At 42.2% G+C, this 14,550-nt stretch overlaps 1 protein-coding gene across 3 annotated transcripts in view; it reads left to right on the top strand.

Moving 5' to 3' along the window:
* phldb3 (pleckstrin homology-like domain, family B, member 3) overlaps nucleotides 1-14,550 on the top strand; it is a 59,339-nt gene that overhangs the window by 7,155 nt on the left and 37,634 nt on the right. For 2 of the 3 annotated variants that reach the window (XM_084335988.1, XM_084335987.1), the window contains exons 2-5: nucleotides 1,866-2,014; nucleotides 2,308-2,418; nucleotides 5,423-5,563; nucleotides 12,431-12,559. In XM_084335988.1, coding sequence (XP_084192114.1) covers nucleotides 1,868-2,014; nucleotides 2,308-2,418; nucleotides 5,423-5,563; nucleotides 12,431-12,559 — 528 coding nt within the window. In that variant the 5' untranslated portion in view covers nucleotides 1,866-1,867. The remainder of the gene's footprint in view (nucleotides 1-1,865; nucleotides 2,015-2,307; nucleotides 2,419-5,422; nucleotides 5,564-12,430; nucleotides 12,560-14,550) is intronic. The other variant, XM_084335989.1, reaches the window with a different exon arrangement.

Genomic DNA, 14,550 nt, shown 5'->3' with positions numbered 1-14,550 from the left:
AACCTCTGTGTTGACATGAAAGCATGGACTTTACTCCATGAATGCCTCTCTGGGTTGATAATGTGTCGTATCTGCCCTGGACTTCAGCAAGAGGTCAGATAGCAAGCATCTGCTGACTTATGTTCTAGGTCATAATGTGACTCAATCAGAGTGAGTTCTTGGCTCGGCAATAGCAGTTCTTTCTCCCTGGTTTTCCTCATAAGTGATACAGCTTCTATTGGAAAGCGTCCAGCAAAATGCACAGTAGAATCAATGCACAATATTGTAGTGTAAATGGGATGTGTGTGGTGTGGAACTATCCTGTAATGTGGCAGATTAAAGATTAAAGGCCCAATCAGTGATCCAAACGTAAACAAACGGGTTGACCCATTACCAGAAATACAAAACGGGAACGGAGAGACATGTTTTTATTTCTGTAGCGGATTGACTGATCAGACTTCTGACAAGTACGTATGTGGTTTTTAAATAGCATTTGCTGTATTCCGTGGCTGTAAAGGGTTAGTTTGCATTTGGTAATGTTTGTAAACACTAGTAAAATAGTTAACAGTAAATCTATTAAAGGTCTTGCCTATCATTCATGTTTTCACTGTAAGCCTGACGGTAGTCCCTGTTTAACTGTGTGAAGTCGTATTCTGCTGCCTGTTGTCTTTCAGCCTCTTCTCTCAGTGGAAACACAACACTGTCCTCTGACATTTAAGTAGAACCTACCCCCCCCCCCCCCCCCCCCCCCCTTCACTCTCTGTCCATCACCCGACACCCCCCACACGCACGTGCAGTCGTGCACACACACACACACACACACACACACACACACACACACACACACACACACACACACACACACACACACAGTCTGTGTCAATGTGCCAGTCTGTGTTTGGAGCCCCTCACTCATTCATATCTGAGTTGTATATTTATCTCTGTGCTCCTTGTCCTTCTCCAGGCCTATTATGGCCTAATAAGGCCTGGGTGGAGAGAAAGAGGGAATGAGAGAGCGAGAGAAAGGGCTTGGACAGTAGGAAACAAGAATACATTCCCACACTTGGTTTGTGTGTGTGTGGTCGCTACTGTGCATCTTTGTGTGTGTGCTAACATAAATCTTTGAGTTAAGATGAGAGACACCCACACCAACAGGCGGTCAGGCAAGCGAGAGAGAAGGGTAATATATAGCCTATAGCTTGAAACTTACATTCACCATCTTGAAAGCACTTTGATGGTCGATTTGTGAAATGTAAACACGGCGTGATGGCGTTTGCTCTGGGAGAATGTACATACAATGTGAAAGACCTAACACTGACAACATAAAGAGAAGTTCAGAGGATATTACCCATTTCTGCACAAGTGGCTGATGTGGGTGGCATTTCACTGTGGTCTCACAAATTGATGGGCCGTCGAGCCTAGTAGCATTTCATGTAACGTCTCGGTGCGTTGCACTTCAAGTTCAAAAGCAGCAAGGGGAAAGGCTATTGTTTACCATTGCCTCTCTCTGTCCCGTACACCAAAAGGCCTCCGCTCAGAGGGACTCTGCTGAAATGCAACCCCAAACCACCTCCCACATCCTGCATTCTCTCCTCTCTTTCACTATGGCTTCCTCTTCACTGCCAAGTGTTTTCTCCATCAGCCAGGCCACTTTCTGGAAGCCAGGGGGATTTTCTGGACTGAAACATGCTTTACTGTATGTTAAGTGTGGTTTACGACTCAACTGTGACATCCCCTCTCTCTGTCACCTGACCCTTCATAGGCCTTCCGCCCCGCAGTGGATTAGATTACCACTAATATTCAGTCAAGTCATGTCAGCCAGGGGGGGCCCCTTTTTAAACTGCACCTCTCATTAACTCCCACCTCCCCCTCTGTTGGCCCTCCAGAAATGCCCCGGCACAACATGGACAGCCCGAGGAGCCAGTGGGAGCAGGGCCTGCGGCCGCCGTGGGTCAGCCGCCTGGCTGGAGGATATAGTCCTGCCTCCTCAGGGGAAGAGTCAGATACAGAGAGCAGCAGCACAGAGAGTGAGAAAGTAAGTGACTGACTGGCTGTCCCTCTCTCTCTAACTAGTGTCAGGTGAGGCTGTTTATTTATTATGGGAATAGAGATAATTTGGCAGCCGCTTTGAAGTCGGACCGACTTGGCGTTGCCACATGAACCCAGCATATGTTGCTCCTGTATACAGTATAGGCAATACAGGAGAGAATACCCCACAACTCCCGTCCAGCTGTCATAGCATCAGTCTCTCTCCCACACACTGAAATGGCTGTTTTGAGGCCTGCCAGTGGTCACATTACCTATTGTTGTTCTATCACTATCTCTCAGTCCCACACCAGACGTTCGGAGGTGGGGTCGGCAAGGGTCCTGTCGTCTCCTTCCATGCTCCAGCGGCGAATCACAGAGATCGATCAGCAGAAGGAGGAGCTGAAGATCGAGGTGAGGCGGTGATGCTCGTCGCCGTTGGGTCATTCACAGAGATGGTTGTTGGCTGATGGTATCGCGTGTAGGTAGCTTAATATTGTGATCTAGCTGGCCTTGGATTGTAGATTTCTTATGTCAATCAACATGTATTGTTTATATGGATATGGAAACTCACTGGTTTAACCTAATTGGTTTCATGAGCATCTCTGGTTACGGTTGCCTTTTGTAAACTTTGCCTACGTATCACCCTGGATGGATTAATTATAATGTGCTTTTTGGCCTAGCGATGGACCTTTAGTATGTTTAACTCTCTGTCTAGACCAGGGGTGGCCAACCAGTCAGAGACTAAGAGCCACAAAAATGACTGTGGTACCACAAAGAGCCACACCATATACCAGCGTTTCTCAACCTTTTTTTTCAGTCACAGCACCCTTCATGTGTTTATAGGTCTCACCCTCTGGCCTCTGAAGTTGCTAATGTCTTTTTTTTATTTGGGCCTCACAGGGTTAAAAGTACCCTGTGAGACCCACGGTTGCAAAATTACAAAATCACTTTTAGCCATTTAAAAAAAAGAATGTTTATTTAAAAAATGTTAAGCACATGTATAGTCAATTGGTCCTGTTGTTCAGCCTCACAATGCTATTTGATAGTAAATGTGTTTATATGTCCCACCCTCTGGCCTCTGAAGTTGCTAATGTCTTTTTAATTTGGGCCTCACAGGGTTAACCTCTTAAGCCAGAGATATACAGTAAAAGTGTATATTTTCAGCATTACGTTTGTTTACCAATTATTTGAACTGTTATTAGTGAAATATAAGATTATAGAAATCTCAGGGCATTGAGTCGGAAACCGGCGCATATTGACAGGAGGAAGTGGCACAGCCAAAAGTGAGTGTAGTCTTTTGAATGAAGAGACTATGGTTAGACTAGTGTATTCCTGGCGTTTTTTTATACGTTTTTGACGACGTTTGATGTCCTATCTACACAGAAATGCGTTTTTTGGTGTTTTTTTGTGGATACGGCTGAAACGCAAAATTGTGTTTGCGTTTGGAGATACGCAAAAAAAACGCTTCGACAACAGCGTGTAGTCAGCACGGAGCAGTTGTTGCGAAAACGCCCATGCGCAGTAGATACCATCTGCGTGCCCTTCCGGTGACAACAGTGTGTGTGTTTGGGACAGAGCTCCGTGTCCCAAATAGCTTCAGCTACCATGTGTTGTCAAGTTATTGTTATAAGGACCCCAGTCCAAGCTACAACAGTCTGCATTCCCTTAACAATTGTTTGTATTGAGCCGTATTGTATTGTACCCATATGCAATATGTTAAATAAAGTTTACATACATTCATTCTGCTAGCATTACCGATTGCATGAGCAGCTGGCTAACGTGAGCTATCAGGATTCAGACCCTGTTAGCTCAGAGTTCCTCTTTCAACTTAACAAGCATTAAACAAAATGGCCCAGTCATCTATTCACCTTTGTTTAATACACACAGCGTTGTCTCTAATGTTATCTAACTACTGATAGCTCGCGATATCATCAGTTTCGTGCTGGCTAAGTAGCGTGAGCTAACGTTAGCTTCTAGCCACAATGCTATATTGTTATAATGGCATACTCCATTGACGTTAGCATGCAGCTAACAATGCTACCGATCGTTTTTTAGACTAAACTATCCGCTCTTGGTGGTCACTTGTGTTGATGTTAGTTTTGTTTCATCAACAAATGACAGGCAGAACACACAGTGAATGTATCCGTTTTGTTTATTGCACTTTTATTAGGCTTTGCTGAAAAATTATTGCTGCATTGAGTGCATCTTGCATTGCAAGATGGTGGCGCGGCATAGGCGCCTGCCTTATTGACATTTTCTTTGCTGGAGCTTCCACCAGGAAGTGTATTGGCACATTCGTTCTGATTGGTTGAAATTGCCTTCATGTTTGCCACCTACTGCCACCTACTGCTTTGGCAGTGTACTACATCAGTGTGCTCGGCTGACAAAAACGGAAAAAAACCGAAAGTGTGACTCGAGGCGCATGACGTCGCGGCGATACGCGGCGATACGTATAAGAAAACAATACGAAATGATACGAAAGGTGTAACCTGGGCTGAATTTAGAAAAACTACCCTACCCAGCTGACACTGACACCAGCCCCTGTCAATCATCTGACTTCTGGATTTACTTTTTTATTTCTCTTATTTTTTGGGATTCTCTCCCACAGACCTGAATGTTATTGCCATAAAACAGAACGCAGTTAGTTTCTCTACCTTTCTGTGAACGTCTTGCAAAAAACGGTGTTGCAATACGATGAAAAATGGTGGAGAAATTTACATTATAAAAAAGATGGCAGAATTCAGTACTGTATCTACAAAACCTTCTGCTTAATCATCTTCCCTTTATTCATTTGCTTAGATTTTTCAGGTCTGGTCAATTTTAGCATGGTGTTATTCACAGTCAAAGATAATATTTTTTTTTAAATAGAATTGATATTCTCCTTTGGTTCATTACAATTTACTCAAGCCTAGTATCAGACACACTATTTCTGACACTGATCCATATCCATATGTCCCTAGATTCAGATACCAATAACATGCAAATGGACCATTTAAAAAAAAACTAACTGTTTATTCTACGTCCTTATGGAATGAGTGACAAAAAAAAATGTATTGTAATTTTTAAAAAAAAAATTTATGGATGGAAGAGCCGCACATTGACGGGCAAAGAGCCGCGGGTTGGCCACCCCTGGTCTAGACCATTTCAAACAACAACAAACAACACAATATCAACAGTAACAACAATAATAATAATGATAATGACAAAACAATAAGAAATAAGAAATACAGATCTAAACTTAACTAATAAATACAAAATACAAATATACCAAATAAAAATTAAAACAAAAAACACACCACAAACACAAAGGACATTAGACCTTAGACAGACATTTCCTCCCCCCTCCCCCAAGACCACCGTAAAGGAATGTTGTGTTCAATATGATTCACCTCTGTGTGGTGCGCTGTCCACTCAGCTGCAGCTGGAGATAGCCCTGCTCCAAGGAGAGCTGCAGGCGGAGAGAAACCAGCTCCACAGGCACAATCAGCAGCTCCACGCTCTGCAGGAGGAGGAGGGCACGCACAGAGAGAAGCACAGGCACACCGACAGACGCAAGGTAAGACACTCACACTCACGCTTCCCTAAGCAGGTCTGGGAAATGATCTGGGAACATTTCCAGGTCTTGAAGAATCTTGGAATTTGCGCAAAATGTCTAGAAATGTATATAAAGAAAGTTTATTGTTGTCCACAGTTCTAATACATATGATTGCATACTTTATGTAGTTGTGGACATACTGTGGTATTTATTGTTATGAAGAATAGCCTTCAGCTATAGATTAATATGGCCTAGTTGGCAATAGTGTTACTCAGCCAAAATTAGACATAGTCTACATTATACTGAACTGGATTTCTATTAAAATTCAGTCAAGAAATTAGGGTCTTGTAAAGTATGGAATTTTGAAATGGAAAGTGCAGGAAGTAGAACTCCAGTTTGCTGTAACTGCACTATGTAATGCATTTTCCATAAAGTACATAGTCACAGTTTGAGACATCTATAATTTGGTTTAGCATTTGGATGCATGTGTTGCTGACAGCAGCTGTAATGTAATTCAGAGACATCCATTCACTGTTGATGGATAAGGAGGGTATTCTATATGGTCCTGTAGTACAGTATGGTGGTGATACCAGATACACGTTTATCACATGGGAAATGCGATGCCAGCCCCGTCATGGTGCGATTAGCTCATTATGAAGCATGCAGAGTAGAGCGATGCCAGTCTCGTCATGGTGCGATTAGCTCATTTTGAAGCATGCAGAGTGGGCCTTTGATCAGTATCTATCCGATGGATACGAGTGGTTCTCAACCTTCTTTGCGTCAAGGACCCCAACTTTTATACATATTACACTGAAAATCCCCATTAGGCTTACATGAGCCTGCTAGAGCCATTTAAAAATGGCTAATCAACTGGTGGGTTATCGGTGGGATATCGGTACATGCTACATACACGCCGATTTCAGTCAGGCTCTAATTTTGTCTCTGGGATCTCCATCTGCTGAGATTTCTGTTGTAAGATATGGTTAAATCCAGGATCTTGTAGACATTTTTATGAGCTTCATATGTATACATGGAGTGAAAACACAAGCCGCTGCTGAAATACAGAATAAAATGACCCTTTTGTCTTTGGAGACTTTGGAGAGAGTAGGGTAATTTGATACCTTTTATATTTCAGTAGCAGCTTGTGTTTTCACCCCACTGGTCTTTGTCGACTCTTTGAGCTTTCTGTTGATCCCTTCGGAAACACAATGCGAACTTGCAATAATTATTTAGGACAAGTTTTGACTTAACCCTCAGAATCTGTGGAGAAAGTGAAAGAGTAGTGAAAGCTTTCAGAATAGTCATTCTTGCGGCTGAGTGGCGCAGTGGGCAAGGCGCTCGCCGCTAACGCAGGATATGCTGGTATCGAGCCCAGCTCTCTGCGTTGCTACCGGCTTGGCCGGCCGTCATACTAACACAATTGGCAGTGTTAGAGGGTGGGAAAGCCGGTGGGTGGGGATTGGACGTTGTGGACAGCGACTCCTACAGGTCGGTTGGGTGACGCCGGTGCAGCGGAAACAGGAAGTATCGGGGGCAGCGTGAGCCTCCCACGCATTACTCCTCGCCACTGAGAGTTCGAGCTGCTGCAGTGAAAAGATGCGACAGGCTGCCTCCTCGTGTACCGGAGGGGACACGTGATGCAAGGCTTCTATCCTCACTACAGCCGACCAGTGGGAGGCATAGTCTAGTAACGTTCAAGACAGGGGAGGGAAGAATTGGAAATCCGAAATTGGGATGGGAGAAAAATAGAAAATGGGGAGAAAAAGTGGATAAAAAAAAAGAAAGAATAGTCATACTGTGTTAGGCTGACTTCTAGTGAATGTAATTTTTCTGGGGACCCCTTGGAACTCTCCCCCAAGGACCCCTGGGGGTCCCCGGGATCCACTGTGATAGAATACCAAACTAACTTAGCTTAACTCTTTGGATGCCACGCAGTTGAGCATCGTTTGTACTTACCACGCCGAAGCTCTAAAATATAGGAATAAGTGGCGGTGTTTGCAGGGCTATAACTATATTCTATATCAGGGGTCAGCAACCTTTTTGACATGGAGTGCCTGTTTGAAATATAGTTGTAACTAGTGTGCCTCAACAATATTCCATCCACTGTAAAAAAAAAAATCTCATTATCAGGTCTTTTTAATGATAATTTTTACATTATTACATCATTATTGTTATTGTTATTATTAACTATTATTATGATGGTTGTATCAACCCTAAATCTGAGTTGGGGGGGGGGGATGCAATGCAGACAAACAGCTGCATACAGTGCGACCATTTCACTCACATTTGCCCATTCATTTCATCACGTCGTCCTTATATCAATATTTCAAAAATCTGCGATCGGATTCATATGTCCCCTCCGCTGGCCTGAGATCCACCAGCAGGACCCACTGAGCTCTCTGGCGGTTCAGGAGCGCCATCTGGTGGCCGATCGGCGCAATCGCCAAACAGGATGTTGAATAGAGGTTGTCCTAGACTACCGTAGTACTTCCGGGCGCTCGCTATAGGTCATGGGACTCTGGCTCGTCACGCTACACGGTGATCGATTGGCAATAACTCGATAAACAACATGATTTGGACGTATATACCATTATACAAGCTGGAGATGGACCGGGTAAAAATATATCCCATAATGATAAGATTTCTACTCGACGATGATCGCCCAACGGCGCGCGGAGACTGGGGTGAGTTTCAGCGTGTAACGTTACCGTCTTCGATACTAACTGCTATTATCAACATTTGACCCACATTAGATGATTGGTATAACGCTGCCCACGGAATTATAAACGCCCCCTCGCCCATCCGGTCAACATCAGATGACGTGTAGTAACTTCTAGAAGTACGTCTAGTTGGAATTTTTTATATCGCGCTGATTGCCATCAAACTGTATTTCATCATCAATATAATGCATTTGGGGCTATATATCACGTTCTGGAGAAAGCTGCAGAAAGAGATGAAAACATACTTATACATTAGACCATACTTTACTATGAATATGTGAATGAAAAAGTTTAACGTTGCTACACAATGAACAATACATATAGGACTTTGAATGGGCCCTAATAATGGCAATGTAGCAATAGAATTTAAAAAGTTATAGCCCTGCAAAGAAGGGGACTTTCTCCATAGACAAATAGCGCTGGCAATCTATGGTATATCATGAATTTAACCTTAGGCAGCCAAAGTGTTAACAGAAAAATAAGTACACAACCACATTATTTCAACCTAATAAAAAACCAAAAACCAAAAAAAAAAAACACAAGTTGACTTGGTAATACTCACATTTTGAGTAAAAAAAATTGCTTTTAACATGTACAATGTTCAATGAAATAGAAAAATAAATAATAAAATGTGTTGATTAATCCCACTGGTCACAATGGTGACCGTAATAATGTTTTTGTTATAAGGCTCTGCAAATGTTACTGAATGATGTAGCAATGTATTTCCAGCTAAATTGAAATAATAAACAAATAAAGGGTCTCAATTAAATATGTGGTAGTAAAAAGAACCTGTGGGAGGATTTCAACAAGATAAATGCGACAACAGTGCAAAATATTTCACTATAATATTTCAAAGCAAAAAAAAAATATATATATATATATATAATAAATTATTTTATTTTTTTAATGCTGCCCCCCGCGTGCCTATGTAGGCACGCGTGCCTAGGGTTGCCTACCCCTGTTCTATATTATAGCTATGGATATACAATACTATGGCCCTGGTTTTATACCATGGTGAATATGAGTATAGTTTTAGATTAATCCTGTCTAATCCCAGAAAACAACGCTATGCAGCAATACATGCATTTCACTAAAGATGTTGCCGTTTCTCGCCTGTACACGCTACTATTTCGAAATCAGATCTATATTATCGGTATTATGTTTCATCATGAATGCATGAAAGGGTGGGGGGGGGGTCGTTTTTTATGTTTTGATCGTCACCAACGGCACACGTTGTGGGGTAACGTTACACACAAATGTTGTGATCGAAGTGAAGTCATGGTTGGATCACAGCAGTATTGATACCATATAGGCCTTACCTTCACTAGGATGTACCCCAAAAAGAATATTCCAATTATCTGATCGCGAGTCCCAGTATTGGTGTCGATTGTGTCGCCAACATAATCTGCCACATATCATGCACAGGGCGCATTTCACGCTTCTCAATCCGATCGGGACAACTGCTCCATTTGCGCGACAAAGAAAAATCCGACCGGAGACTTTTGATCGACGCACAGACCAAGATATAATGTTTCAAAGGGTGCTCGATACTGCCACCTGGGTGGATGCGGCCGGTATTGCACTTTGGCATTCTCAGGATGATTCCCCATGTTAACCCCGAGTCTGTGTGCCTGTAATGAATGGAAATATCGAATAAAAGAAATAACGATGAAAACCTGACTATACTCGGATCTGGCGCAGAGTGGTTGGCGAGTCAACCTGACTTTACTCGGGCCTGGCGCTGATTGAGTTCAAGCTTGGAACTCCCAGGGGAATATTGAAATTAATTCTAAATTTAAATGATTAATTCCCAATAGGAAATTATTAGTTTTACATACTTTTAATTTAGTCTATTAGAGACTCCCCCCTCCAATTTTAGATTACATTTTTCTTCCCAGGGGGGGGACTCAGTCCCCCCCTAGCCCCCCCATAATTCAAACCCTGATTCCAACATCATGTGTTTGGTCCAGCGGGCGAACATGTTGCCCTGTGACTTCTTATCAACTTATCTGAGATGGAAGTGGTCTAGATGGGTAATAGGTAGGGATGTTCGATATTGGCTTTTTTACTGATATCCGATATACCGATATTGTCCAACTCTTAATTTCCAATACCGATATCAACCGATACCGATATATGCGGGGTCCCCCCCCCCCCCCCAAAAACGGAATAATTTCAGGTAATTAACATTACTTATTACATGGCGTTTTAACATTCGCCGAAATGCTTGATTGTGATTGGTCAATAGCGCTCGGCAGAGGTCCGTTATTACTCGATAGCGGACCTCTGCCGAGCAATAATGGCCGCTGTTCGCAGCTGCAGCAATCAAGCCCACTGACACACACTGCATCAGTGCAATCAGACACACCTGCCGGCTGCCGGCGATAATAATAATGACAGCGGAGCCACACAACAACTGCGTCTGCATTTGATCTCGTCTTGTCGATGGTGTAAAATGAATTAGGTATATTGTTAGTAAGTTAGCCATGTAATAAGCGGGATAATGTATAGCCTATACTCGGTCATTGTCGCAAAATAATTGACCTTCACTACGTTTAGAACAGTGTTTCTCAACTGGTGGGTCGCGACCCAAAAGTGGGTCGCGGGGCCATTTTGAGTGGGTCGCGGATGTGTGTGTAAATTTTTTTTTTTTTTTTTTTTTTTTTTTTTTTTTTTTTTCACTACCTATCTTTGTGAAAGTGGCTTCTCAGCTCTGGTCCAGCTGAAGACAAAGCAGAGGAACAGATTGGACATTGAGCATGACCTCAGAGTTGCTTTGTCTACCATCACCCCAGACTTTGAGACTCTTGTCAGGAGCAAACATCATCCCCAGTTATCCCATTAGTTCCCTGCATGTTAAGCTAAGAAGTCTGCTAAGAAGGATATATTATATATTATTATTATTATTATTATTATTATTATTATTATTATTTTATTTCATTGTGTTTTTAGCCCTTAGTTGCACTTTTGTTGCAACCCCAGTTATCCCATTAGTTCCCCCAAACTTAGGTCTGTTATGTTAAGCTAAGAAGTCTGCTAAGAAGCATAATTATTTATTATTATTATTTAATTTCATTGGGTTTTTAGCCCTAGTTGCACTTTTGTTGCAACCCCAGTTATCCCATTAGGGGCGACAGTGGCTCAGGAGGTAGAGCAGTCGTCTGGCAATCCGGAGGTTCCCGGTTCGATTCCTGCTCCTCCCAGGCAGCGTGTCGATGTGTCCTTGAGCAAGACACTTAACCCCTAATTGCTCCCGATGAGCAGGTTGGCACCTTGCATGGTTGCCTCCGCCATCGGTGAGTGATGGGTAAAATGTGAGTAACAAATTGTAAAGCGCTTTGGATAAAAGCGCTATATAAAAAAGCAGCCATTTACCATTAGTTCCCCCAAACTTAGGTCTGTTATGATAAGCTAAGAAATCTGCTAAGAAGCATATTATTTATTATTATTTTATTTCATTGGGTTTTAGCCCTAGTTGCACTTTTGTTGCAAACTCAGTTATCCCATTAGTTCCCCCAAATTTAGGTCTGTTATGTTAAGCTAAGAAATCTGCTAAGAAGCATATATTATTTATTATTCTTTTATTTCATTGGGTTTTTAGCAATAGTTGCACTTTTGTTGCACTTTTTTGTGTTTATTTCATGTTTTGAAAGATTGCGTATTACTGCAAATATTTTTTTTTACATAAATCATAGTGGTTCAAAATTTTGGGTCGCGACTTAATGACTAAGGAAAATGTTGGGTCCCGAGGCTAGACCAGTTGAGAACCACTGGTTTAGAACACCTCGGCGAGGCGCCTCAGTGTTCTAAACTCTGTGTCGGTCAATTATTTTGCGACAATGACCTTACATATCTCTTGCCATGGAATTAACACAACATTATGCATACTTTTGACAATAAATAAAATAAGAATTTGTTCTTACTTGCTTGCCTGGGTAAATAAATGTAAAAAAAATTATAATTATTATTATATATTTTTTTACTGATCATTTCCGATATTACATTTTAATGCCAATATCGGACGATAATATCGGTAGGCCGATAATATCGGACATCCCTAGTAATAGGTTGTGCCAATAAACCAGCCAGTATCTTTGTGGACAAGCCACTCTAGATAATGCGATTAATCTGCTGCTTCTCTCTTCCCACATCATCTCTGTGACTGTAGGAGCGAGATAATCTGGAGGAGGAGAGGAGCAGGGTTGAGGAGATAAGGAGAAGTTGTGAGGAGAAGGAGAGACTGATCCCCAGTCAGTCAGAGAGCCAGAGAGAGCAGCTAATGTTGCAGCTGCATCAGGTGACTGTCCATACAAACCGCGGCTAGACATTATGTTAGTCCATATTATCTGTTACAAAGGATCAGATTAAACCGAATATATATATTTATTGATTGATATATATTGCATAATATTTGTATATCGTTTGATATCCCTTGTATATTCCTTGTACATATACACGGAATATCCCTTTAGCCTAGTACAGACCATAATATTTCATTCTCCTATTGGACAGCGGTCCACAGGCGCCAAGGCCATGCCTCCAAAGTCAGGTTCAAAGTCACCGCCGGGGACATGCCTGGACATGAATGGTATTGCGCAAGGATATGAGACAGGAATAAAGCTGGTACTAGTTTATTCATCTAAGCGTATAAATACGGCGCAGGTGAATACAGAAGTATGTTACCCAATAAGTTGAAGCCTCACCCACGATACTACGTGCGGTGAAGTATGGCCTGTTTGGCCCCAAATAGAGCATTGAGACCGCGTGCGAATTAATAACTTAAGTGTCAGAGTTTGGCGCTATACCGTCGAGTGCGACATATTCTATTAAGTCAGTAATAGTCTAATTGTGTATAGTGTATCGTGCGGCTAAAGTTCTACAGTGACCAGCATCACCAACGTTTTCCTCGTATCAGCTAGAGTGCTTATCCAGGCTGGGCTGCTTTCATGGCGCTTTCACCCGAGGAGCCCTAGACGAGGACCGTGTGGACATGTACACTGGATTATCTACCCGACGACTGCATAGCCCTTTATGGCTGGATTATATTTGCTTTTGGTCCTGTGATTAATGGAGCGGAGAATCGCCGACGCCCACACGTGTGTGGGATTTACCCTGTGAGGAGCCACGTCGAGTCTGCCCCTCAGAAGCCTGAGGCAGGCTAGCTTTCTTCCCTGTGGAGCTACAGGCTACGGAGAACAGCTGTATTCGTCTGTGGATCAAGATCTTATTGCACCGTCTCCCGTACTCGGAGTCTCCTTATCATCGTTGACCCAGACTCTATTACCGACAGATCCTCTACCCTTGCTGGCTTACAACCGGGGGGACCCTTCCAGTATCTCCCGCTATATTACTAGTGTACCATAGATATAATTCCCTAAGATTCAGGTTGTATAATTACCTCCTGCGTAACCAGAGAATGGACATTCGTTATTGATTTGCCTACGCACATTCCTTTGCCTTATAAGCGCATTCAAAGTGAAATAGAGAAGTATATTATGTACCTTTTGCTGCAATAAATACTTAATTACAACTTTGTGTGGAACCGATTTCATTGTGGGAAGTGTTCATCATTATATATATCATGTACTGTATGGCCAGTAATTAAAGTGCATAAGACGGTAGTGGTTTAATGATACCATACCAATACAGTCAGGGAATTGTACCCTTCAGTTACATTATCCATCAATGTTAATGGCCCATATTAGCCTTTTACCAATATATTGTTATTGGCAGAAGTGCTGCAGAGGCATTGACACAGTTCCTCACAAGAGTAGCAAAATAAATGCACAACCCTCTGCCATGTTCCATGTTTTTGTTCTAATAGAACAAGCCAACTTTCTATCTTTGCTTATGAAAGAAGACAGTATTTCTAACATTGTTCGTATTTCATGAGGCTATTTATTCATGAGACAGAAATATTTTGCTTATGGTGTATGTGAAAGCAAAAATGTGTTTAGTTAAATTATAAAAATAAATGCTGCTATGACGCCTGAATTTCCCCAAGGGGATCAATAAAGGAATATCTTATCTTATCTTAAACAACTGTGGTGGATGGGAGAAGAATTATTTCCCTGGTGAGGAAAAACCCCTTCACAACAGTTGGCCAGACCAAGAACACTCTCCAGGAGGTAGGCGTATCTGTGTCAAAGTCAACAATCAAGAGAAGACTTCACCAGAGTGAATACAGAGGGTTCACCACAAGATGTAAACATTTAGGCCATGGTTAGACTGGTGTTTTTGTGGCGTTTTTTTATACGTTTTTGAATACGTTTCATGTCCCTATTACAC

The sequence above is a fragment of the Notolepis coatsorum genome (genome assembly GCF_963971535.1).
Source record: "Notolepis coatsorum genome assembly, chromosome: 19".
Lineage (NCBI taxonomy): Eukaryota > Metazoa > Chordata > Actinopteri > Aulopiformes > Paralepididae > Notolepis > Notolepis coatsorum.
The sequence above is the reverse complement of the archived record's forward strand: the minus strand, read 5'-3'. Positions and strand labels throughout refer to the sequence as shown.